The 26,065-nt window shown below is 43.6% G+C and overlaps 2 protein-coding genes across 2 annotated transcripts; both read left to right on the forward strand.

The window, feature by feature from the left end:
* The first annotated feature begins 3,286 nt into the window (after positions 1-3,286).
* Positions 3,287-10,632, forward strand: sall2 (spalt-like transcription factor 2). Its single transcript, XM_083928398.1, has 3 exons — positions 3,287-3,426; positions 5,343-9,211; positions 9,362-10,632. Exons 1-3 carry the CDS (start codon positions 3,351-3,353, stop codon positions 9,671-9,673), a joined length of 4,257 nt encoding a protein of 1,418 aa, XP_083784524.1. The 5' UTR covers positions 3,287-3,350; the 3' UTR covers positions 9,674-10,632.
* Positions 10,633-12,050: 1,418 nt separating this feature from the next.
* Positions 12,051-25,209, forward strand: mmp14b (matrix metallopeptidase 14b (membrane-inserted)). Its single transcript, XM_083928404.1, has 10 exons — positions 12,051-12,626; positions 19,275-19,423; positions 19,550-19,672; positions 20,050-20,357; positions 20,843-21,004; positions 21,222-21,382; positions 21,456-21,594; positions 21,681-21,831; positions 23,369-23,484; positions 23,611-25,209. The coding sequence occupies exons 1-10, from the start codon at positions 12,528-12,530 to the stop codon at positions 24,081-24,083; spliced, it is 1,881 nt and encodes a 626-aa protein (XP_083784530.1). The 5' UTR covers positions 12,051-12,527; the 3' UTR covers positions 24,084-25,209.
* The last annotated feature ends 856 nt before the right edge of the window (positions 25,210-26,065 follow it).

Below are 26,065 nucleotides of genomic sequence, written 5' to 3' on the forward strand. Positions count from 1 at the left end.
AAGAGTTAAAACTATTTCTGCATTTTTATAACCTGTGGTCATCTGGTCATGGCTCACTCACTCTTCCTCTCCCTGCAGTTCCCATGCATTACTTCAGTGTCTGGGTAGTCGCTCTGACATACAGAAGGCCTTTGTTGGTGTTCAGGTGTTCTGTCTGTCTGTCTCTTTAATTCGATAACTATTAGATATAATTATCCAGGCCATTCAAATCAAAGCAAAGAACATGACTGTCCCACAGTATTTAGCATGACGTCATTAAACAGACTGAGTGCCTCTCAGCACCTCCAAGCCCTGACTGACTCCCAACGTCCCTGTTCAATCTTCCTATCAATGCAACATGAAACGTTGAAAAAAATGACCTCATGAAAAAAAAAGTGTAAGATATCTCGTCCCAAGGTAAAGTTGAGAATACACCATCATGCAATCCCAAAGACTAAGAATAAGTGTCAACATCAGCTAAACATAACCCCAAATAAGCTCAAATTTACTCGAATTAAGTCAATCAGCCGTGCAGTCAGCAGATAATCCGATCCTTTAAACATGTCAGACTAGATTTTAAATCTTAATATAAAATAATCTCACTGATTTATTAGTCTATATTTAGTTGTGATGCATTTGCTTTAAAGAACGCCATACCAAACCCACATGTGTTAGGACATTTAAGGGGAATGTGATGGTTATTCATGGGAGTGTAAGCAGAATTCAGACCTAATATTGGCTTTATTCATTTCTAAATATTTTCAGTGTAGTGATCAACTTATGATGGTGAAGAGGTTTTTGTCTGTGGAAATGGTTGCATTGTGGTCATGTGACTGTTAGATAAAGTGTGTTTCCTACATTATGAGTCAAAGACCCAAAATAGATGAGAACTCATAGGTGCAGTGCCAATAATTCAACATTTCAAACTATTGTACTGTTATCACTGACACTAAATATGATTTTTTTTGTATTGAAATATGAAAATTATGATCTGTTATGACAACGGGGTGGGGGGTCCATCATGCATACCTGCAAATCTGAAATCACCGTCAGACTGATTCAGACAGACATTAGAGGGGTGTGTGTGCGTGTGTATATGTGTGTGTGTGTGTGTGTGTGTGTGTGTGCCCGGGCCTGCACTCCTATGTGAGATGCACACTGAGAGCCAATGTGGAGGTAACCGTGGTCACTGTTTCCCAGAGGACCGTCTGGCTGCGAGGGCCATTAATTATAAGAGACAGGGAGACAGACAGTCAGACAGACAGACAGACAGTACCGCAGAGAGCGCAGACAGGCCTGACAAGAGCAGGCCCCGACAAATACAAAGAAAGGAGGAAGAGCAGCACGCACGGCCAACAAAAATAATCCTCCCCGTGCAGCGAGTGCAGCCATCTGCACCGCCCCTGCTTCTCCTCCTGCCACTGGACTATGAGTAAATACATTCAGGCATAATAACCCTTTGTCATAAGAGAAAGAAACGCGATTTGCGACGGAGATAAATAATTGAAAAAAATGCGGCTGTCCGACTGCGCATCCCTGGGAGTGAATAGGGAATTGCTGCGCCAGTGTCCCGGCTGAGAGACGGAGCCGATCTTACTCAACATAAGCTCCTGAGCTTTTCCCCCCGTGTCATTACACAATATTGCTGCCAAAAATCATCGTTTCAAACATGGTAAGTTGTTTTTGTGTTATATTTACAGCGGCTGTGTCGGCGACGAGCGGCCTGTGGGGGAAATGCACATCCGGGACTGTAATTTTTCGAGAAGTCATAATATTTTATGAATCATAACTTGTTATGATGTGGGAGCGCGCGTGGCGTGCAACAGGTCGCCGTACAGTAGCGGGGGCGCGCATCTCAGCGCCGTATTTTGCGCTTGTTTCCAAACATTGGTGTCCAAACGTCCGACCGTCGTATACGCGAACATATTGGCAAGATGGCACGAAACATAGGCTACGAATGCGTTGTTGTTGTCACAATAGAGTTCGGGTTAAAAAAGGCAACGATGTTTTCTCTTTTGACTGTTTGATAACTATGAGAGTTATCACTTCTTTCTCTTGGACAAAATATGATCGATTACGCAATGACGCGCAGGTTTATGGACGATTTATTTTCTTTTAAATCATTTTATAATTGTACGGAAATCAGCGCTCGGTTCGCATAGAAAAGTGTCCCATAGGCCCACTACCGAAATGACACAAGTACGGAGTTAAAACTGTATCACATTCAATGAATCAGACTCCACGTCTCCAACAAAGGGAAGCCTATTTTAAGTCATTCAGCCTCACAGCATTACCCGATTTGGCTGCTAAGCTCGTGAGGACCTATAACATTCACACTTTATGTCAAACATCGGATGCATTTTATTTATTCTGTCCCGGCTTTACAGCAACAGAGAAGAGGCTTGGGGGGGTGTCTCGGGCCCGGTTGAAAATATATATTTTCCTCCTCACTCCGGCTCTTTCTTTCACTACCTCTCTCCACGTGGTAAGCAGTCGGAATGAGGGTGAAAAGAGAGCATTGTGCCTCCAGTCAGTGGCCTTATGTGTTGGAGAGGCTCTGAGAGGGTGATGTTCACTCAGCTGTGCTCCCTCTACGCCATTGTTGCAAATTCCACCTCATTTCGGTCGCTCGGTTTACTGAGCTCACAACAGGAGCCTGTGTTAGAGGCGACCGGAGCACCGTGCAACCTTACACACACCTTCAATAGACTCGGTTCGACATGTGCATGTGTGACAAAAGGTGGCCTCTGACACGTTATGTATGTAGTTTAATGCTAAATAATAATAATGATAAAAAATGTGCCCACCTGTGCGCACCGTTGGCTTTTGTTACGCACAGGAAGACACACACACAGTGATACTCAGATTTCATAGGCTCATCTCATGCAAAGGCCTTCATGTGATTAACTTGAGCGTCAATGTATGAGGGTTTACTAAAGAGAGGCAGTGGACTCTTGGCTCAAAAGAAGGGGAGTTCACTCGCCATTTGAATGCAAAGTAGTGGATGAACAAGTGAGCCGTGTGTGTGTGTGTGAGAGAGAGAGAGAGAGTGTGTGTGTGTGTGGAAGGAGGGCCAACGGTGAGTTTTGAGAAAAGAGACTTGTTGAGAGAAACTGTCACACATGCCTTTGGCACTTTAGTTCTGTTTTTCTTTCTCTGCACCACAATGCCACCAACGTCGACACGCTTTGAGACTAATAAATTCGGAGCATTCATTGTCACGTTTTTGGAGATTCAACTTTAGTTTTATCTTCATTTTTTTCCCTTCCTCTAAGTAATTTAGATACCTACTTTTTTCAGTGCGCAGGGAGACAGAATAAAAGTTGTGTGTTGGCCAATGCGCCCCTGCGTCGGTCCCATCCTGCAGAAGCATGTCACGTCGGAAACAGAAACGACCCCAGCAGCTTATGAACCTGACCCTCGGTGCCTGTCGGATACTTGAGCATGGTGAGAAATAGACCATATATCAAAAGAATGCTAGTTATTCAATGGGGTTGGATTCACATTAGATGGGAATTTTAAACCTCGACATGCAGAGATTGTCTCAGTTAAATGCTCATATTGATAGTATATTATTTTATAGCTACTGTACAATTGTAATGCAGGCCTTAAACTGACACTTTTTGTACACTTTGTGTTTATAAATTTGAACAGAAATGTCATTATGTGCAGTTAAAACTTGTTTTTAAAAATGTTGATTAGGAGAAAACTATTACATCCTCACCATCATCATTTCAAAATAGTTCCTCATCAGAATTATTAAACATTTTATCCGTTTATTGTTCTTTATGTTATACTTGAACACTTAGAAAAAGAAGGGCTTGTTGGAATAATTGGCCTTTATTTGTTTCTTTGTGGTTGCGGGCATTAGCTGCTTTCTTTGCCCTGTAAAACCCAAATGTCTTCACTCTTCATCACTGCCAGGTTCAAAAACACAGACCACCCAGAATAGAGGGGTATACAGTACTGTAAATCCTCAGAGAATGAGTTGGTGAAAAAAAAACGTATAGTGAATCTTATAATGTGCAATGAGAAGCAAGATACAGGTTTGGTATAGTAGCAGAGACATGACAATGAGAGAGTCAATGAAAAGGAAACTTTGTGAGGCACTGTATAAGGTGTTCTAACTCCAATAGCATTAGAACCCATTGTCCCATCTCAGCTTTGTTGTTGGGTACTGAAGCATGAGCATACCCATGAAAAAGCGTGTGTGTGTGTATTTGTGTGTGTGTGTTCACTCCAGCTCCAGGAGTAGGGCCCACATCATGTCATAAAATTGCAGCTTTCAAGCAAAAAGCACAGCAGTAAGTTCTGTATGTGTTAGCGTATGCATGAATAACTGTGCATATGCTTTCACATCTGTCTCTCTATGCTTTTTGGGCTCAGTTAGCTAATTGATGGTCTGTGAGTCATCATGTCTGTCTGCGGGGCTGTTTGTTTTCTTTGCCTGCCACCTCTCTTCCTCTGCCTGGCCCTAAACCGTATCAGGAATGCGACCTCAGAGTGTTTAAGGTCAAATCTGCCAGCCAATCAGGCACCCAGTACAGTGTCCAGTACCCAACCAGGACTTAACACTTAGCACCCCATTGGGCTATTGGGGGAAGGGCTCTTAAGGAGATGAAAGAAAAACGGACTGAATGGGTAAAGGAAGAAAAAGAGAGGGGCAGGAATGGAAGAGTGTCTTATGTGTGGATGTGGCTTCTTTTTAGGGGGGGGGGCAAAGTCCATTGTCTTGTGCGTGTTGCCCTGGAAACAAGGTAGGCTTCTCTACGGGTGAACAGTGTATTTTTGCAGATCTGTGGAATTTGTGGGTGTTAGCATGCTCCTGTGTGTGTGTGTGTGTGTGTGTGTGTGTGTGTGTGTGTGTGTGTGTGTGTGTGTGTGTGTGTGTGTGTGTGTGTGTGTGTGTGTGTGTGTGTGTGTGTGTGTGTGTGTGTGTGTGTGTGTGTGTGTGTGTGTGTGTGTGTGTGTGTGTGTGTGTGTGTGTGTGTGTGTGTGTGTGTGTGTGTGTGTGTGTGGCAACAGTGGCAACAGTGGTTGGGAGGTTGCAGTTGATGAGGATAGACAGGACAAAGAGATATAGAAAAGATAAGGTGGCGGAAACTAAGCTAAGTTAAAAGTTATCTGAAAATCCCTCCATTTCCTAAACATCAAGTAGCCATATCTTTTACTTCTCACTGTTGATCATTTGAAAGCTGTTTTTAAGGGCCTTTAAATATGGATCATTTAACAAAATTGTTTCACATAAAAAAGCTATATTATTAAAAAAGTATTGTAGAGCATTATGGTAACCTTGGTTATTTTGTTGTCATAAACACTGATAAAATTTACATTTATTAATGTTCTTCTTTCAATTTCCTTAGATGACAACTTGGCAGTGAAGTCAAACTCCTTTCCATTTGTCCTGGATTCTCCCTTGTGCTCTCCATCGTCCTCTCTTCAAAGCTCACAGCTGCCCCTTGCTCTCCGTTCTTCTTTTAAGGGCTCTCAGACCCCCACTTTACCCACTGAGGGTCCACCAATATCCTGCTCACTGAGCCAGTGCCCCCACCAACCCCCAAAAGACCCACCGCCCCCCCTCTCTCCTGACTTCCCTTACTCCCCTCTCTCTTCCCAAACTCAACATTCACCTTCTCTTCAACTGTCTGGTTGCAATCCTACATCTTCTGCAAGTGCCCCCTCCCGAAGCGCACACATGGCCTCTCCGAAGTTGGGGCTGTCAGCCACCACCACCACCTCTTCTTCCTCCTCATCATCCTCTGCCTCCCTATGTCCTCCACCGCACCCTGGAAGCCCCAGCCGTGTGCCTGAGGGCCCCCCAAGTCCTGTTACTCCCACTCCCAGTCCAGGAGTGACATCTGCCTCAGCTGCATCCTCTAGGGCACAGCTGAGCATTGCCCTTATCCTAGAGGAGCTCCGGGTGCTTCAGCAAAGGCAGATCCATCAAATGCAGATAACAGAGGAGATCTGTAGGCAAGTGTTACGCCTTGGTGGAGCCTCCTATACCATAGACACACCCTCCCAGCATCTCCTTCCTCCTCTGCCTCAGCTCTGCCTGGAAGGCAGTAAAAGGGCAGCAAGCCCAACTACCCAGCCAACTGCAGCTCAGCCTTCCACCTCTGTTGCTCCTCTCCTGGCATGTTTCTCATCCTTGCTCCCGTCTCAGGCAGCCAACAAACCCACAAAGCCAAGCAGTTCCTTGTCTCAAATCCTGCAACCCCATAGGCCCCAGATGGAAGGGACGGGAGGGACTGCAGGGGCTCATGGTTATCTGAGGGTCAGTTCTCGATCCTCAGCACCCTCCACCTCTTCCTCTGCTGCCATATCAATGGCTTCCTCCACCTATCCGCTGGCCTTGTCTTTAGCTCTGCCCAACCGCTATCTTCATGAGAAATCTCCAAATACCACCTTAGCAAGTGGGCATAGTGGCCTGTCCTTCCTAAACTCATCCCTTCCCACATCAGTATCTATGGTCCCAAACTCCCAAAATGCTCTGCAATCTTTCGCTGGGGGAGCAGACTCTTCCACTGCACCCAGCTCAGCCTCTACTGGCCGTCTCCAACATGCCTGCCGCTTCTGTGGAAAAATGTTCAGCAGTGACTCTTCCCTGCAGATACATCTACGCTCCCACACAGGGGAACGACCCTACCAGTGTCCAGTGTGCCTCAGCCGCTTCACCACACGAGGAAACCTCAAGGTGCACTTCCTACGCCATCGTGAGCAAAACCCAGAGCTCTCACTTTCACTCCTGCCACCTTCTTTGTTTGGGGTAGCATTGGGGGGCACTGGGGGATCAGAGATAGTCCAGAACATGAGCACTGGTAGCAGTAGTAGTGGCATGAATATGATACAGAAGAAGCCAAAAAGCAGGTCAGAGGATGAAACGTGTGGAGATGGTGTGGAGACCAGTGGTACCAGCACTGGCTTTTCTCTTGGAGCCTCTGGAGGATCTACCCCTTCCACTCTACCCCTGCCCCCTAGTGTAGACCTGGCTTTGATTTCCCACTCTCTCCTGCAACTCAATAGGGCTGCAGCTGTAGCAGCTGCAGCCTCTATCACCTCTGGCTCATCCCACTCGTCCTCCTCCTCTTCGACCTCCACCTCTTCTCTGGCTAACTCCCTCCTCTCCAATCCTTCCTTGTCTTCGTCTTCCGCCATCACAGGGTTATTTAAGGGTGCCAAGCAGCAGCACTTCGATGAAAATACTCCCCCCCATGCCCCAATGCTTTCTCCTGCGGCCTACTCCCAGCTAGCTCACCTGCCTAAGCTCCTTTTCCCATCTGTCTCCACTTCTTCCTCTACTCCTGCTGTACACTCATCCCTCTACAACCATCCAGCCTTGGGCTTGCTACGCAACCCACTACCCTCTACTCAAGGCTCCCACCAACTTGCTTCTTCCAGCTATTCTCAGCTTTCTTTCCCTTTCTCTTCATTTCCTAAAGTCCCATGTCCACCCACAACAACTCCATCCTCCCAGCCTTCCTCAATGGCTACCTCCACTCCTACATCTGAAACCTCCAAGCTGCAGAGGCTTGTAGAGAAGCTTGAAAAAGCGCCTCACTCCTCTTCTCCATGGACCTCTTCCTCTACTTCCTCCTCCATGCTGGAGATGTTATCTGGGAGTGCCACTACTTCTTCCAGTTTAGCCAACAGTCGTTTCACCAATGCCAGCACTTCAACCACATATGTCATGGCATCCCCACCATCTTCGACTCATGCTTCCACTTCTGTTTCAAACTTCACCCATGAGATGGTTGCTGCCCTAGGCATGAGTACCAATGGAGTGAGTGCTATGGCAGGGGGCTTGCTACCATCACTAAGCATCACAGGTCCAGCTGGTAACCTGACAACCAACCAATGTGGGGTGTGTCTACGAGTGCTGAGCTGTCCCAGAGCACTGCGTCTGCACCAGGCTACGCATCTTGGAGAACGGCCTTTTCCATGTAAGATATGTGGCAGATCCTTCTCCACCAAAGGCAGCCTGCGGTCCCATCTGGCCACTCATCATGCGCGACCATCCAATGCACGTGTCCAGAACTCTTGCCCACTGTGCCAGCGTAAGTTCACAAATGCCCTAGTGCTACAGCACCACATCCGTATGCACCTCGGTGGACAGTTGCCCTCAGATGGAACAGAGGATTCTGCACATGAGATGCAAGCTGAATCTAATGTCAAACCCTTGTCACAATCTCAATCCCAGTCCACTGACCCAACTACTGTTTCTAGTAAATCACCTCCTCTAGAGGGCCACTCTAAGAGCCCAGCCCCAAGCTCACAATTTCAAACTCCAGCAGTTGGCTCAGTCCCTGTATCTGACGGGAAAAAATCTGTTGAGTTCACCAAAAATCAGAGCAAGTCTGGATCCTCCAGTCCAGACCTCGTCCCCCCATCTGATCTAAGCCCTGACCCCTTCATGAATCCCACCGTACAAACTCCACCACCAGGCAGTGTTGAACCCCCTGTACTTTGTGTCAGTGCCCCCTTGCCAGCCTCCCAGCAGACAGACCAAGCTTCCCTAGTTGGCAAAGATAACCAAGTTGGAGAAGATTCTGCAGATTTCCATCTTCCTAAATCCACCCCCTCACCAATTTCCTCCACTCTTACAAAAACCACAGTGTCATCAACTGCTATGGTAGTGGACTGTGAAGAGGATGAAGCATCTACCTCCTCTGATGCCCTTCTTGGCTCCAGATCAAACCTGGAGGACTTACAAAGCACACCTGCCCTTGGTGACCCCTTTGCTTACACCTGTCCCAGTACATCGTCTGACCCCATCCTCAGTCAAGATGTTCCTAATGTCATTGCAACACCAACCTTGGAATCAGAGTTGGTCTCCCCAAGGCCCCAATCAACAGAGCCCATGGAAGAAGACAAGGATCAGTCTTCTCCACCAGCAACTCCAAAGCAAGACCAAGCAACTGTGCCTGATGAGGACCCCAACACAATGCCCACTTTGGAGACTGTTGACACTATTGCTGAAGTAAGGGGTGCATCACAGAGAGTTGCCACTTTTGTAAGGGAGACACGTCAGAGCTTTCATTTTGGTTCGTATGGGAGGGAAGAGCGGGTGGAAGATGTTAAGATTAGTGGATTGGCTCCAATTGAAGCACTGGATGGTTCTGGCCCCATCAACCTTGCACCAACCCTCCCATCCCCAATGTCTCGTCCTGAGAAGAAGACCTATTGCTGTGCTGAATGTGGAAAAGAGTATGCCAGTCGCAGTGGACTGAAGGTGAAGAAAATATTTTGTATGATATAGTATTGGATATTGGCAGAATAATTGCAGTACCATGCTTTTTTCAGGAGATTGAAACACTATTTTTGTCAAATAAAAAAATCTCCATGTGTAAAGAATTGCTAAACAATTGCTTTATGTTCCCAGGGGCACATGAAGCACCATGGTGTAGTAACCAAAACAACACGTCCACCAGCCCGGAGTAGTCGCTCCTCAACTGACCAACTTCCCTCTTCTACATCTATGACTTCCTTGAACATTCCTGCCACCAGAAGCTCAGCAGGCTTCTGGAACCAGTACCAAGCCTTCCTCAACACCAGTAATGAGCCAACTGAAGACCCAACTGCTGGCAGCCAAGAAGAGAATGAGTCAGCACGATCTGCAAAATCACCCATTCATTCTCAGATGGATCCAAGAGCTGCTGAGGAAGCTGGGGAAAAGTCTTGTGAAGAGTCATAACTCAAGTCAACGTAATTGGCTGGATAACATTGTGGTGTTTTCAGTCAGTGTTTACCTTTTGGTGGAACTTTATGAATTTGCGTAGTACTGCTTCCTTAACACATTTCAAGTAGCCTGTCAATTTGATAGTCAGAGTAATATGTTTCTATGTGAAAGTTGTGCGTCAATCAGCTTGGTCATGTGTTAAAAAAGAGACAGCTAATATACAAATAAATATGAAAATATTCAAGAAGTAACAAAGTCCAGTTTTTGCTGGATTTGATAAAAAGTGACACCATCTTTGTCTGGCTGAAGTTGTTAATAGTTTAATGCACATTCTAACAAAATAGAGTATCCCTGTTGTATCAGTGTTTCATATCAGACTTGGGTTAAATAATTATTTGTTTTTTGTTGTTTCTGGTTTTATTTACTTACCAGGCACAGCTAGGCAAGGTTTACCACATTTGAGAAAATTGTGATATGATTAGCTTATTAGTGCATCACAGGATAGTACACTAAAAGAATAGTTTCAAATAATTGTATGTCAGTGTGTAAACATTTCGGTACTTGTCGTGTTTTGCCATGTACCAAATCTGATCTAACTGGCACCAAAGGAGGCTCAAGCTAGCCAAAATTAAATTTATTTGCATATGCTTCCCGACCTAGGTCTGTTTCATATTAAAAAGATTGTTTCCTTCAGTGACAGAGGGAACTGATATAAATGAGGAAATTAGGTAAGCAAAGTTTTGCTTTGCGAGAGCACACAAGGCCAACAAACGGAATGTGTTTGTTTTCATGGGGAATATTAAGTCTTTCATCCCCCATCTCGTGGTTCAGATAAACTACTCACTCATGTCATTGTGATTTACTTTTCACTATATTGTCCTGTCAAACCAGAAGCACAGTTGCAGTGTTTGTGAACCCAGTGAAGACTTGGTCTTGTGTGTGACTTTTGACCTTCAAATTTGTGAATATTATGATTGTTGTTTGGTCCAAACGTAATATCTGTAACACTTTCAGTTACTAAAACTTTAAGTTGCTATGTATATCAGAAGTCTATGTCTGTTTGTTGTAAGCTGTACTTTCAGTATCTCCATATTAAAAAGCAATTTCGAAAATATCTTGCTGTTTTGTTTGAAAGAATTTTACACAAAATGTGTTCCAACAGGTGTACTGATGTATTTTCCCTAAACACAGCATGTATACATGCTTGTAAACATTTTTGCATTCAGTAACCATGTCTGTGATTGGCTCACAGTCACACATCATTGATCTTCTCTTTGCCAAGACAATCAAAGCTCCCCTCTCAACTAAGGGGAGTGGTGGAGGCCAGCTGTCCTTCCTCAGCTGTGGCCAGCACAGCAGATGAGCTACAGTATGTGTGAACATAAGGTTGGTAACAGGATTTACTCTATGCATTTTTTATTTATACAATTGTCTCTGTATGCATTTGCACATGTAGTCACTAATAAGCATCATGCCCACATATTCTATGTGATGTTAAATTTAAAGCTGCCATTACCACATCAATTGAGCTAAAACATGCACGTCAAAGAACACACAGCCTGTATGTATGATCTGAAACCAAACCAGCACCATCTTTACAAGACAAGAACAAAGATTTCTCCTCTTAAAGAAAGCAGGGAAGACTAAATAGTCATGGTCAGTGTAATACACTGATGTATAGAAGAAGGTTATCTACCTCATCTGACTGTTTAAATGTATGTGAAATGTGTGCATTAGAGGGCGCAATTCCCCCGTTTTAACTAAGTTTGACTGCATATTGTATACAGTATTTTTGGGCCTTTTTTAAGCAGCACTCGTTAAGAATCAGTGTGAGACAGTATTAATCTGTTAAGTGTTAAATACGTAACACAGTAAGGACTAGCAGTAATTAACTGATAATTACTGTCCCATGTTAAAACCTAAACTGTAGGTGAAAATGAGCTGATAGTTTACAAAACTTTGTTATATGCGTAAAAAGAAGTGTAGCTGCCAAATCCATAAATGATATGATAATATTCTGTTCATGGTATCAGATGATTGTATTGAGACATCTTCCCCAAAACTAACACATAAAACATCTGTAAAAGGAGTTTGTGGTTTTGCAAATAGTTCTTTAGCTGCTTGGCCTTATTTGTTGACCATTTGTCGTTCTGATCAGTGTTTTCTCTCTCTTCTCCGTAAATAATAACAGCTTCGTGCATTTTCTGGAGCATATAAGGCATTTAATCACAGCCTTAGGGTAAAATCAAACCGTGCCAAGTCTAATGTGAAGGTCATCAAGTTGATTCCAGCCCTCCATGTCAGAGGGGCGGGCTGATTTAGGAGGGGGAGGTTTACAACCCTCCACTTTCCAACTAAAGGTCTCCAGGGAGTATCAAACTACCACGTCTGCAGCAGGGAGAGAGGGGAAGAGGAGAGGGGATCAAAATAAGCCGACTGGAGGATAGAGAAGAGAGCGCGGCGAGGATCTGCTGCTTCATGAAAACAAAGTCGGCTGCAACATCTGGAGGAAAGCGCAAGCTGAAGTTGGACATAAAATACGCACAGCCGGCAGCCCCAGAAGCCCCCCCTACAGACTTCCTGCTTCCAGTAACGTCTGATAATTTGGTTAAACTTCACCAAAACGCGAAAAGAATGCACAGACTGGACAAATACCTCTCGTGGTTTAGGTAACTCAAGTAATAAGTTGCAGAGAAGCATATCTTCTGGGAGCTCGGTCTGCGCTTTGCGTCAAGTCGATCTCAGTCGCGCCGTTTATGGGATACGTTTTTTTCACAGACAATGTTTTGACAAATAGCAAAGTGAAGATTGCGCGAACCGTTACAGGAAGACCTGTCCATTTTTGTATTGTTTTTTAGAGAGTCAAGTGATGGCACCAGAGCTCAAATCGCTTGTCCGACTGCTGCTGCTGGCGGTGGTGTGGGAGCTGAGCGCACAGGGAGCGACGGAGCGACACATCAACCCAGAGGTGAGTAAAAGGACGAAGGAGGTCAAATGAATCAATGAGTAAATACATTTTTTTATTCTATTTAATTTATAGTGTCAAATCAAAACAATAGTTATATCAGGACACCTTTTTAAAGAGCATGTGTAGACCCTCCTCTATGAGCAAGCACCTCCAGAATTAAGGAATAAAACCAGGTAAATAAAGGAGGAAAGGCCAGATAAATAGGCGAAGAGTAAAGGAACAAGATAGATAAAGGTATCCACAATAGATCATCATAACACAATAAATAAATCTAAAGTTGAGGAATAAAGGCAAATACATTATTAGGCTATGTAAGAACGGTTGGATAAAGACAGCTAGGACGAGTAAATGTATTTAGGGAACATGAATTCAAGAAATCTTTAAATTATGAGTGACTGAGAAATATACTGTATCCTCACATTTGAGAGTGAGGGAACTTCTCTGCTACTAATTACAATCACAGATTTTATGAATTCATAACAAAAACAAAAACTTTGATTGCTCAGGCCTGCGCATAACATACTGATTTGTTTATGAATACCATAGAGGCTTTGTTAAAACTTTGCTTCCTGGTAGATACAGTAATGACAACAGTTGCCTGTAGTTGGCGTACGGATATGGGAAGGGCTTTGACCCTGGGTAAGAGGAAACAGCCCATAATGATGATAGCGCTCGTGAAAACACTGAGAAATGCTGAGATGGCAAAACCAGGAGAGCAAGAGAAAAAGCAAATGAGGAGAAATGCATGAACTTGTATTGTGGTTAGGGCAGAGACAGAGAGGCAGTTTTTTGGGGAATGGAGGGGGTTGGATTGATAGTTGTGGGTGCAGATATATTCAGTGGGATGGGGAGATGTAATTGTTGACATCTGTCCTGAGGTATGGTTCAGCAGACTGGGGGGAGGTGGGTTTTACATCTATCTGAGAGGCTCTGCAGCATCTCAGCCATAGTCAGCTGTGGTAAAAAAAAAACTCTACAGTTTGAACTTCTGTACTTCCAATAACACACTGAGCTAAAGTACGGGGTCGAAGATCAGTGCTGTAGATCAGAGAAAACTCAGATCTGATCTCTACAGTCCCCCAACCCCACAGCCAGTGTAGCATCAGGACGTCCTTTGTTGCAGGAAGTGACATTGTTATGATAGCCGTTCACACCTGCTTCCTTCTGTATCATTAGTAAATGCTGTGTGTGTGTGTGTGTGTGTGTGTGTGTGTGTGTGTGTGTGTGTGTGTGTGTGTGTGTGTGTGTGTGTGTGTGTGTGTGTGTGTGTGTGTACATGCATAAGAGGCCTATATGATCCTGGTCGGTCATACAATGGCACCAAACGTCACTAATTCCAGCGGAGCTAGTGGAAGAAAATGCCGTTGATGAATCTACCAATTTAAAGGCACGATCCATAATTCAGATTTAAACAGAAGAGCTGAACCACCACCACACATAAAACCTCAGGCTGCTATCACATTTAAATTGTATTGTTTCAACAGACAACAATCAAATCAGTCAGAGTAATCATTTTCTGATGTTGAAGGATTGTTTCCAACAGTAATATTTGTAAACACAAGGGCATCATAGGCCCATATTTGCCAATTAAGATCAATTAATAAATACAAAACATTATACTTTATGCTAACCCAATAGCTATAAAATACAGATTTCACATTCAGGAATTTCCTTAATCAATTATTAGATTAGCTAACAATTAATAGTTGATTCTTTATAATCACCAAACAAAGTTCAAAATATGCAGCTGTAATGCTAAACAACTTCTAGGCTTGAGATTGAGGCAGATCTAGCACTTAAAACGAAAGAAGGTAGACACACAAGTTAGGTTTTCAGCCTGTAGCCTGATCTCCATAAACTGATTCTGCAGATGAATCTGTAGGCAGCAGGACACAGTTGGGGAAGCGAAAGAGATCTGGTTTCTGTTTGTAGTCTGAATGGTATAGACCAATCACGTTTGAGCATTCTTCGGTCGCATGCAGGTGAACAGTCCTGAAAATTCGTCCTCAGACCGATGTGTAATGTGATTGCCTGTGGATCCGGGTGGAAGACAGCAAGAGTGTAATTATCAACCATGAATTACTGTAGAAATAAAAAAATGGAGATGAGTTACGAGGTTTCTAGTCATATCATGAGTAGTAAGAATGGCAACATCCGCACCAGTAACCCAAGAAACAGAGCGTGTCGGTCATGTCTAGTGTCCACACAAGAGAAAGTGGGGCTTTTAGTTATAACATGAGGGACTCTGGGCTAGCGTTTCAGTAGAAATCCTATCAAGTTTCTGTGGAAAATTGCACCAAAGTGCATTGGCCGGCTTGGCCCTGGAAAAGTGTGTTGGTTCAAAGACTGTGTGTGCATTTAGTGATTCACCTCCTGTGTCTTTGACGTGTACACAAAACCACTGCTTCCTGTGTCGTTATTTACTTAATTTAAACAAGGGATATTTGTCATCTCACATGTTGCCTCCACAAACCCACAAGTCACCAATATCAGTGCACGGATCCACAATTGAGTAGGATGTGTGTATATTTTAATTTATTTTTTAGTGAGTGATTGAGTGTTGGTCAGTCGGTCTGTGTTTAAGGTGAGATGCAAAGGTCATTTCCTGTGGTCTGTGGTACAGACAGGAAGTGGGCAGTGGGTTTTTCATTTCGCCGCTAAAAAACACCTTGGTGTGTCAGCAACCACCTGCTTGTGACACACGCACACACACACACACACACTTCTCTTATATGTGCACAGATCTTTTCTTATTCACACACACAGGAATGGCTACTAGCTGAGGTCATTCACTACAGAAGAAGAAACATGGACATGATACGAGATGATGAAAGCGAAGAAGGGAGGACAGTGAGGAGGCTGTTGATGACTAGAAAGGAGGGCATTGTGGTGATGGGAGTGACGCAATCTGGGAAAAGGACGCTTGGACAGCAGAGCAATTATCCTGTTGAATAGGACAGGATGTAAATCATATCTGTCACGCACACATCCTGTATGAATATATGTCTCATTCCTTGGGCTGCTAAGTCATATTGGCTAAACTGGTAACTTCACACCAGTCCCATCTTGGAGTCTTACTAGTCAATTAGCGGAAAAACGGAAGGAAGGAAGGGTTCGTAGTTTTCAGACAAAGCCACATCCTAAAGATCACCAGTGGGTGGCCGGAGTGCAGCCTCCCTGGGGAAAGATAGGTGGTGTTACAGGAAATAAGGTAATGCACAAAGTCATTACCTCATTTCCTGTTCATAAAGGAAGCAAGCAATGAACTGAATTTCGAGGACGCTTTTTCCTGCCTTTGAGATTTGCTTGGGATTGACTTGTTGCTCAAATGACATTAGCAGAGTGTTTTTCCACTTGTGTCACTGGGTCTTATTGTTGTTGGCTGACGAATGGTTGTTTTAATAGACAAAAGCTGGTGGATTTGCACAAAGGTTGAGGAGCTCCTGGCCAGAGGGTTCAGCAACATCATAAATATCTTGCCAAAAGAACAGCATTAGCCTCGGGCAAGTGTTCGTAAAGCATGTAAGAAGTTCTATGTTACGCTGAATATACACTCAAACAAACCCAATGATGGGCTGATGCAAGTGTAGTGGGAGCACTCGTCTGACATAATAATGCAGCTCCCTGGACAGACTGAGTGGATGTGTAATGAGGAGCTGTGTGTGCTGTATACCCAGAATGCCTCAGTTGCACTCCCATCGCTGTTGACCAAAGTTTCTTTCCATTGGCTCTCACCAAACGGAACAACTGACTCTCCTTCTTCTCTGAAATGCAATCCCTCCTCCCTCTGTCATCCTATGCAAAACGAGCAGTCTGCCGCCAGACATCCATAGCAACCGTTGTTTGATCTTTGTGGATCTTCCATTAAACAATAAACTCACATCACTGCATATAAGCGAGCTGCGCCCTTTACCTCAAACCTCAACCTGGATTTGGCTTCTCTATGTACAGTCTGTGCGTTGTTATATTTCAAAGGATAAAGAGTGACTCTGGTGTTTTTATGTTGCAGTTATACATTTGTTCTGCAGTCAGGAGTACTTTACCTCAAAGGGGTAGTAGACCTTCTTCAGCAGTAGCCATTGTAAATGGAAAGCTTGTGGAGTAGCTCAACTAATTAACAAATACATAGAACTTGTGCTTTCAATTAAAGATATCTTCATATTGAGTCAGCTGTGATACCTGTGAATTACCTTAAATCAATGGTTTAACAGTTTAAACAGTTAGCTAAAATAATATGGATAAACAGTTGAAATATTTACCACAAAGTAATGGTAATAAATTGTAAAATAGTTACCTTAAAGCAATGGTTTGACAGTTTGAACTGTTAGCTTAAAGGAATGGATCAAGTTGAAATTAGCTTAAACTTATGGATAAACAATTGAGATAATTAACACAAATTAATAGATAAATGGTAAAATTGTTACCATAAATAGTTAGCGTAAAAGTAATGGCTTTAGTTGAAATGGTTACCTTAAAATAATGGAGAAACAGTTAAAAATAGTTAGTGATAGCTTAAAGCAATGGACAAAACACATCTCCTGTGCCACTGTAAATATGGACCATTTCCTCTTACTGCTACTGCTTTAGTTTCCCAGCCCATTAGTGTGGTCAAAAATAGTCGAGTGCGACTGTGAATGAGACTTTGTCAAGTCACCTGAGGGCCCTAAAGTTAAAACAAGTGTCCAGTGTCACTCAACAGCAGTTTTTTGACTGAGCTGATGGCCAAGTTAGGATTCTGTAGAAAAGAAAACAGTGAATGTGTAAAAGAGAAGAATAAGGTTTCAAGCGCAGTCAAATCAACCCTTATTCTAAAACAGAGGGAAATAAATTCTGAGATGCTAAAGTCATGTTTGACTTTCCCGCTCATGTAGATGTGCTGGAACAGTGGAAAACAGTGAGTCTTTATGTGTCCACTGGAGCTTCATGGGTGAGTCAGAACCAGAAAAGGGCTCATTCAGGGGTGAAGTCTAAACACTAAGACCTCCGTGTCTCCCACGGACAGACAGAAACAGGAGAGATTAGACCTTCCTGAGCCTCCAGAAGAACATTCTGCGATTCCCTCCTCCACAAACTCATACAAGTATAGTCCTGCGTAAATATAAACCCACAGACCTGAGCACATTCAAATAAACTGTGTCAGCACTACTTGATTGGCTTTGCACTGTACATTACCAGTGGGAAAATGCTGAAAAATGGCAGCTAAACATGTTTTGCCTTGATTGTATTTAGCAGCTATTAGCAGCAGATGGGCTAAACAGCAATAATCGAGTGGCTCTGGGTGTGGTTGTTCGTAAGTATTTACCCTCAAGTCTCTGGGTTTTCCATAAGAGAGGGATGAGGGAGAAGAGAGGAGAAGGGGTGGAGTGACGCGGCGAAGACAGAGACATGGACGTGGGGGGAAGAGTTTGACTTTGAGGTTTGGATGCGCAGAGGAAGAAATTCCCAGTTAAATTACTGACTGACTCTGCTGCTCGACTGGAGACATCGGTTGAGGTTGCCCAAGGCCTTAGTCTCACCCTGGGACACTCCCTATCTTTCACTCTTCTCTTTTCAATCCCCTTCACTGCAAAAAACACCCACTACGCTTATGGTTTTTAATCAGAACTGCGCAAAACAGATCACATTACGTTACGTCACATCAAGCCCCAGTGTGCAAGGAAAAATCGAACACATACTAAAAGTGCATAACAAGCTCACAAAGTGAATGTCTTCAGCAGAATATCAAAGTGATCTTGGTTTTCACTGTGCTCACAATAGCCTCAGTGTTTTTTTTCAGCTCTAGCCTTAGAGGGAAAGAGTTAAGGAGAGCAGTGTGGGAAAGGTACAGAGCGAAGCCGCTGGCACAGGTCCAGATGTCAAACCAGTACCGCAGTGAAATGGGTTTTCAGGGGAAAGTAAGGTCAAGCTTAGCTGAGACTGAGGGATCTGGAGCCCCGAAGAACTCAGTGGCCATGGTAATATGTGCTTGAAGGGCTTCAAACTTATATTTTCTTCATGTACAAACTCAACAGCAGGGATGAGTTCAGTTAAAAGTGATGCAATTTGCACCGAAACACAAACAAGTAGTTACAGAATAACTTCAACACAGAAACTGAAGTTAATCTTCAACTCTTTGAGGGGGATTTCCTCATGCAGTTTCTGTCTCGCAGTGTTTTTGTTCAAATCTGAACTGTCTTTGTTTGAAGGTATTTTTGGGCTTACGCATGACATGGGTCTTTTATGTTGACCTTAGTTTCAATGAATTAAGGTCTTCAGTGGAGAGCTGAATGTTGATGGTTGAATAGCTTTTGTGGTTAGTCAAAAGGAGACATGCCAGGTTCTTGAAACGACATTGCTCCAACTATCCAAATATATCAAAACAGAAAGATGTTACTCAAGAGCTTATTTTCACTGTCGGTGAGGAATGTGTTTTTGCTGCAGTCGGAATAAAATGTCCTGAACTTGTAGTCCATGTAACTCATAATCAATATCATACCAAATAGTTCTGCTTCAACTTTGTTAAACAACACATATCAGGTGAATTATGACTTGTTTGTGTCTGCTTTAACCCTTTTCTCTCTCCGAGACTGGAGTTTCCTTGGTTTCATTTCGCAATATTTCTCATGATGACTTACACTGCCTTTTTTTTCTTCTTTTTTTTGCTTTAAGTCATGGCTGCAGCAGTATGGTTACCTGCCCCCGGGGGACATGAGGACCCACGCCCTTCGCTCCCCTCACTCCGTCACCTCTGCCATCAGCGCCATGCAGAGGTTTTACGGCCTCACAATCACCGGCTCCTTTGACACCAACACGATTGAGTAAGTACCTTCAAACAGCTTTATTCTACATGCGCAGGCTTCAAAATGGGGTCTCCTGCACATCAATATTCAAATAAAACTAGTATTTATTACTGTTTTCAATGGACTACATCTGGTCTTTGGCAGGGCCATGTCGCGACCGCGCTGTGGCGTGCCAGATAAGTTTGGTGCTGAGCTGAAGAGCAACCTGAGGAGGAAGCGATACGCCATCCAGGGCTTGAAATGGAACAAGAATGAAGTCACTTTCTCGTAAGTCAGCAATGTGTTGCACCTGTAGAAGCATGATGGAACAGTACCTAAAGATATTTTAGTTTGTTTCACTTAATTTGATCTTTGTACCGAATTAACCCACGGGAGAAATCCAAACTGACAAGGTGACTACTGAGCAACTGAAATTGTTTTCCTATTACAAGGAAATAACTCTATGTCTTACCTTTCTCACCCCCCCCCCCCCACACACACACACACACACACACACACACACACACACACACACACACACACACACACACACACACACACACACACACACACACACACACACACACACACACACACACACACACACACACACACACACACACACACACACACACACACACACACACACAATTACACATTATCAGTATACAGAACTACACACCTAAGGTGGGTGAGTACGAGACCCATGAGGCCATCAGAAAGGCCTTCAAGGTTTGGGAGAGCGTCACACCGCTTCGTTTCCGGGAAATCCCCTACAGTTACATACGGGACAAGGTGGAGGAGTTTGCCGACATTATGCTCTTCTTCGCTGAGGGTTTCCATGGTGACAGCAGCCCGTTTGATGGCGAGGGGGGCTTCCTAGCACATGCCTATTTCCCCGCTAATGGCCTGGGTGGGGACACCCACTTTGATGCAGCTGAGCCGTGGACTATTGGAAACAAGGATCTGTACGGTGAGGCTCTGTTGAATCCTTGTTTAAATTGACGTTGTGATGAATGAGGGGATTTTTTTTCTCAAAACTGATGACACAGATGTTGGGAGTTACTCTTTATGTTGGGAGACAGGACTCTTAGTTTTGCTGTTAGGGGCAAAACAGGAGCAGCAACAGGTCCGGTCTTGTGTCAGTACATTTGAGGCTGTTAATGCCCTGGGCGGTGTTGATCCTGCAGAAATGGAGAAGTGTTTATTTCTGAACTATAGCAGACATGCGGCTTTGTCAGCTGTTTGAGTGTGACACATGTTATGACCTGCAGATAATTTTATCTTTGATTTACTGATGTAATAAAAATGAGGAAACAGCACATTGGCTTCTTCTCCTTCAGTAATCATTGTCTTATCACCGCAAGAGCAAACTCCCATTTCACATCTCCTACTTTACTTTCAGTGATTTTAAAAACAGTCATACTAAATGGAGTTTTGGTGTTGACCCTGTTTTAGGTAATGATATATTCCTGGTTGCGGTCCATGAACTGGGCCATGCTCTTGGTCTAGAGCACTCTAACGACCCTTCAGCCATCATGGCTCCCTTCTACCAGTGGATGGAGACAGAAGATTTCCAACTTCCTGACGATGATCGCAGAGGCATACAGCAACTTTATGGTGCGTTATTGACAGTTTGCTATCCAAATCACTATCAGAACAGAGTCCAGTGTTCCCTTTGATTTATAAGTTAGAGCCTTTCTATTTGTATGTAGCCTTATCCTCTGTACTCTTGTTTTCTCTGTGCTGTTTGCTGCTACAATATTCTATTTTTTTTTTTTTTTTTATATCATTAAATCAGGACGAAAATCATTTTCATCTGTTCTTGTTCACATAGGGTCTGGATCAGGCCCTCAGCCCCCCTATGTAACACCCCGTACGCCGAACCGCAACCCTGAGCCCACATATTCACCAGACAGGCCTCGATTTGGTCCCAACATCTGTGACGGACACTTTGACACCATCGGCATCCTCAGAGGAGAAATGTTTGTGTTCAAGGTAAACTCACACGACCTTGGTGACTTTTGACATTTGTCTAGCAGGCTGTTAATAAATCTCTTTTCTCTTTCAGGATAAATGGTTCTGGAGGGTTCGTAACAACCACGTTCTGGATGGATACCCCATGCCGATTGGTCACTTTTGGAGGGGACTGCCCACTCATGTCAATGCCGCTTTTGAAAGGGAAGATGGGAAATTTGTTTTCTTCAAAGGTACGTCTGGATTCAAACATAAGATTTGCAAGACAACACCATGCAGTTATCTCATATGTGTTCTTTCTGCCTTTCTCACTCTCCAGGGGACAAGTATTGGGTGTTCACCGAATCAGTTCTGGATCCTGGTTACCCTAAGCCTCTAAAGGAAATGGGCACTGGGCTTCCCAAAGATCGAATAGATGCTGCCCTCTACTACACCCCCACTGGACAGACGTTTTACTTCAGGGCAAACAAGTTAGTCATCGTCCTTGTGTGTGTGTGTGTGTGTGTGTGTGTGTGTGTGTGTGTGTGTGTGTGTGTGTGTGTGTGTGTGTGTGTGTGTGTGTGTGTGTGTGTGTGTGTGTGTGTGTGTGTGTGTGTGTGTGTGTGTGTGCGTCATATCCCACAACGAAACTATACTGAAGTTTCTAAACTACTGATTCCAAGTAAAAAAAACGTCTTCACCACCAAAACATATGTTTGACCATATAAGGTCAAAACACATGCAGACAGTCTACTTGAAGTCCTGAATTACAAACCTGTTCCTCATTTAAACATTGAAACAAACCTTGAGGAACTTTAAAGCTTGCTAAGCCTCCTCATATTTACACTTTAGTCATTGCTATAAAACTGCTCGGTATAAAATGTGGCAGTGATTACGGTGCAAACAGCTATCGACATAAATAGAGTCCATGACAAGTAGAAACACCTTTATTCCTTGTCTCAGTCTTTTCAGGTCTAGTCTGACTGTTGAAAGAGTTAGCATTAATTGATCTGCCAGATTCCTGCACTCATTTTGTGGCCTGCCTGCTGGTTTAAAGCAATTATTACCTTTCTGGCATGTCACAAAGCACTTAAAAAAATTGGGGTTCCCGCTTTACCAGAGAGGCTCGTGACTCGCAAGCGGGGACAGCGGTAGGCAACTAGAAAGGACGTTGTGACGGATGACAGGCAGTACACTCTGCAAATAATTTTATTCGGACCGAATAAAATGATTGGTCAGACTTTTATCAGAAATATATTTGGTGGATTTCTTTTACATTTTAAGATTACAAAAGAAAAGTGTAAAAATGCCAGGTAAGGTAAGAATTGCGATAATTCAACACTGAAGCATGTTTTCAAGTTCTGGGGGTCAAGAGCAAGTCAAGTCATTCAAGAAAAGTCCAAGTTCAATTCAAAGGTTCATTCAAACCAAGTCAAGTCTCACTTTTGACAGAACAAGTCTCAAGTCAAGTCCCAAGTCCTTTGGACCAAAGAAGAGTCATGTCTCAAGTCTTTTAGGACAACAAAAAAATCTATTAATTTGGGACAAGTCCAAGTCTAAATCAAGTTTATAGTGTATCAAAACAAGTCACAAGTCAAGTCCCAAATCCTTATGGCCAAGTCCAAGTCTAAAGTTCTTGAGGTCAAAGTCTCCAGTAAGTTGTGACAAGTCCAAGTCTAGTCTTAAGTGTTTTAGGGAAAGTCCCAAATCAAGTCTGGACTCACATAATTTGAGATAGGTCAAAGTCGAAATCTGTTGGGGCAGGTTCAAGTCAAGTTTCCAGTCCTATGTCCTTTAGGAGAGGTCCAAGTCAGGTCTCAATTATCTCAGAACAATTCTCATGTCAAGTCTCTATTCCTTTAGGTAAAAGAAGCGTTGAGTCTTCAGTCATTTGTGAATAGTGCAAATCAAGTCTTAAGTCTGTCACAACAAGTCCTTAGTCAAGTCTCAAGTCTTTCGAGGTTTTGAATGAGATCATTAACTCACCGTAGGTTTCCCTCTCAACATTTTTACTCATTCTTTCTTTAGATATTACCGCTTCAACGAAGATTCGCGAAGTGTTGATGATGGTTATCCAAAAGCTGTTAGTGTGTGGCAAGGAGTGCCTGACAACATCAAGTCAGCCTTCATGAGCAAAGACCAAGGTAAGGGAGGTGTTTGTGATATCACCACCATATTTTCTGACAACCTAGCGAGAACCAATCCTTGTAGAAGTTACTTTTCCTTTCAGTTCAGGTTTGTTTCTCACATTTATTTCTTCAACTCCTCAGCGTACACCTACTTCTACAAAGCCAACAAGTACTGGAAGTTCAACAACCAGGTGATGCGCGTCGAGCCGGGATACCCCAAATCAGCACTTCGTGACTGGATGGGCTGCCCCAACGAAGACCCCAAGACAGATGGAGGAAGAGGCGGAGGTGGACATGACAAGGACAAAGAGAGGGAGAAGGACAAGGAGCGGGAGGATAAGGACAGAACTAGAGATAGGGAGAGGGAAAGAGAGAGGGAAAGAGAGAGGGAGAGGGAGACAGAGCAGGAGACAGAGAAGGATACAGAGGTGATCATTATTGAAGTGGACGAGGAGGACAGGGTCGGTGGTGGCAGTGGAGCAGCGGCGGTGGTGGTGCCGCTGTTCCTGTTAGTGTGTGTGATTGCGACGCTGGCCGCCTTGGTGTTTTTCCGTCGGTACGGCACCCCACGCCGACTCCTCTACTGCCAACGATCTTTACTGGACAAGGTGTAGATGATGGAGGAGGAGGAGGGGAGGTGGAGAGGAGGGAGAGAAAGAGAAAAAAAGTGGAAGGAAATGTTGAACACAGATAATAAGAGAGCAAAAGAGATAAAACTGGAGAAAAAGCAGAAGGAAAAGCACCAGACTTGCATTTTAAAATATTCGTACCACTGCCAGATTTCTTTTGCTCCCTCTCTCAACCACTCCATCCTTCCATTTTTTTTCTCTCCATCTGCCTCTCTCCTTGTGGTTACTGACGCCAGCTCATTGCTGTTTGTTTTAGCTTTTTTCAATGTCCTATTTTTACTTTTTGTCAGTGGTCAGTGTTTGTGTCCTTGTGAATTTCCGCTTTATAAAACCTGCATCTCCATGACGCCCATCTAGCATGTTCCTTCGAGTAAGCAAAGAGCGTGTTTGTTTCGTTCTTCCCCACTTGTTAACTTGCACACACTCGCATGAGCACACACATTTGAAAACCACAGTGGCATAGTCATTGTGTTTCTTAATCTTTTCCAGTAAAGTAACATGTCAGAGCCATAAGGGACCATAAAAAGGGAAACCAAACATTAGCTCGAGTCCCTACGAAGCATGAGATACACTCAGAGTAAAGCAATAAAGATGACTGTCTTTTCCTGTTTTTATATCAATGTCTTTAGTGCTGAGTATTATTTTTATTGATGATGTTGTCATTATTATTATGACTAATACTATTATTGTTGTTGTCCTACGTGTAAAGAATGTGTTTTTGTACATTGTCATTAAAAAGTCCTGCTGGACAGTGACATACAGTTTTGAAAGTGGCCTTAATTTTATATGTGTGGGGACAGTGAATGGGGAAGGGGCTTATGTGTTCTTGAAACGTGATTGTTTTTTTTGTTATTTTTACCTTGATTCCATTCAAATGAAATAAATTGAAGATCTGAAAATGACTCCCTTTTTGTCATTGTACTTGTTTACAGTTTCAAATCATGGTGCTACAGTACTAGTCAGGGGGGGTTATAACTAGTTTAACAACAACTATAATAATACTAGTGATACTGATACTGACAATGATCTAGTATTGTGTGTGTGTGTGTGCGTGTGTGTTCTTACTTATATCTTTAAGCTTTTCTTACAAAATAAAGTAATTTCAAAAGGCTTTCTGTGCTTTGATTTTCACTCAGTAAATCATTCACTTGATGTCATCTTTCTGTGAACTGCTTTGAGCTGAACTGGAGCCCCAGTCCCTCTAATGCAGTAATATTTCCACCTAAGTCTAACTGCTTTCATATATTCCCTCTCATACCTGCACTCTTCGCCTTTCCCTCTCATATTGATCACATGGCTCATCTGCCCGGTCCTCCCCAGTCTCCCTGGACCTCCAGGTTTCTTGCTCCCCGACTGCACCACTCTGCGTTACTGGGGCTCGGAAACTGGCAGGCCAGAAACTGGGTCGGAAAACGCGGACTGGATCCAAAGCTTAAGTAGAAACAGGGATGAAGAGTATTGTGTGAAGCCGTTGCTGCACAACAGGAAAACATATCTCTGCTATACGGTTAAGGAGAGAGGGTGTGTGATCTTGTCTTTCCATACTTATGAGGACATGAGTAGGAAGATGAGCAAAAGCATACATGCTTACGGTTTAGATTTAGAGTTTAATGAGCAGTGGAGAGGTTTAACTTTTTATGATGGGCTCAGTGAGTGTATGTGGTCAATGCAGGTCCTCACAAGTGTAGCAATACAAACATGCTGTCATGCATGTTTTTCACAGCTATAAAGGCCTTTATTAGTGCCTTATACACTGTGTATATGTACACTCCCATCCACCGTGAGCCAATAAAAGCACAAACAGCCAACTTAGGCGTCTCCCAACTCCTTAATGATCCCACTAACGAACAACTGCCACACAGCCATTAGACTAACTGCAAAGATGACTGACTTCAGGAGACAGAGTGGGTGGGGGTCAGTGCCTCCATGATATGTTATGATTGCAGCAAACGGAGCTTCATGCAATG

This window comes from Echiichthys vipera (genome assembly GCF_963691815.1).
Source record: "Echiichthys vipera genome assembly, chromosome: 15".
In the NCBI taxonomy this organism is placed as follows: domain Eukaryota; kingdom Metazoa; phylum Chordata; class Actinopteri; order Perciformes; family Trachinidae; genus Echiichthys; species Echiichthys vipera.

Coding starts and splice junctions, on each gene's coding strand:
- sall2 (XM_083928398.1), top strand. CDS start 3,351: ATGTCACGTCGGAAACAGAAACGACCCCAGCAGCTTATGAACCTGACC. Junction 3,427..5,342: donor CTGTCGGATACTTGAGCATG/GTGAGAAATAGA, acceptor CAATTTCCTTAG/ATGACAACTTGGCAGTGAAG. Junction 9,212..9,361: donor CCAGTCGCAGTGGACTGAAG/GTGAAGAAAATA, acceptor TTATGTTCCCAG/GGGCACATGAAGCACCATGG.
- mmp14b (XM_083928404.1), top strand. CDS start 12,528: ATGGCACCAGAGCTCAAATCGCTTGTCCGACTGCTGCTGCTGGCGGTG. Junction 19,424..19,549: donor TTTGACACCAACACGATTGA/GTAAGTACCTTC, acceptor GGTCTTTGGCAG/GGCCATGTCGCGACCGCGCT. Junction 21,005..21,221: donor AGGCATACAGCAACTTTATG/GTGCGTTATTGA, acceptor TTGTTCACATAG/GGTCTGGATCAGGCCCTCAG.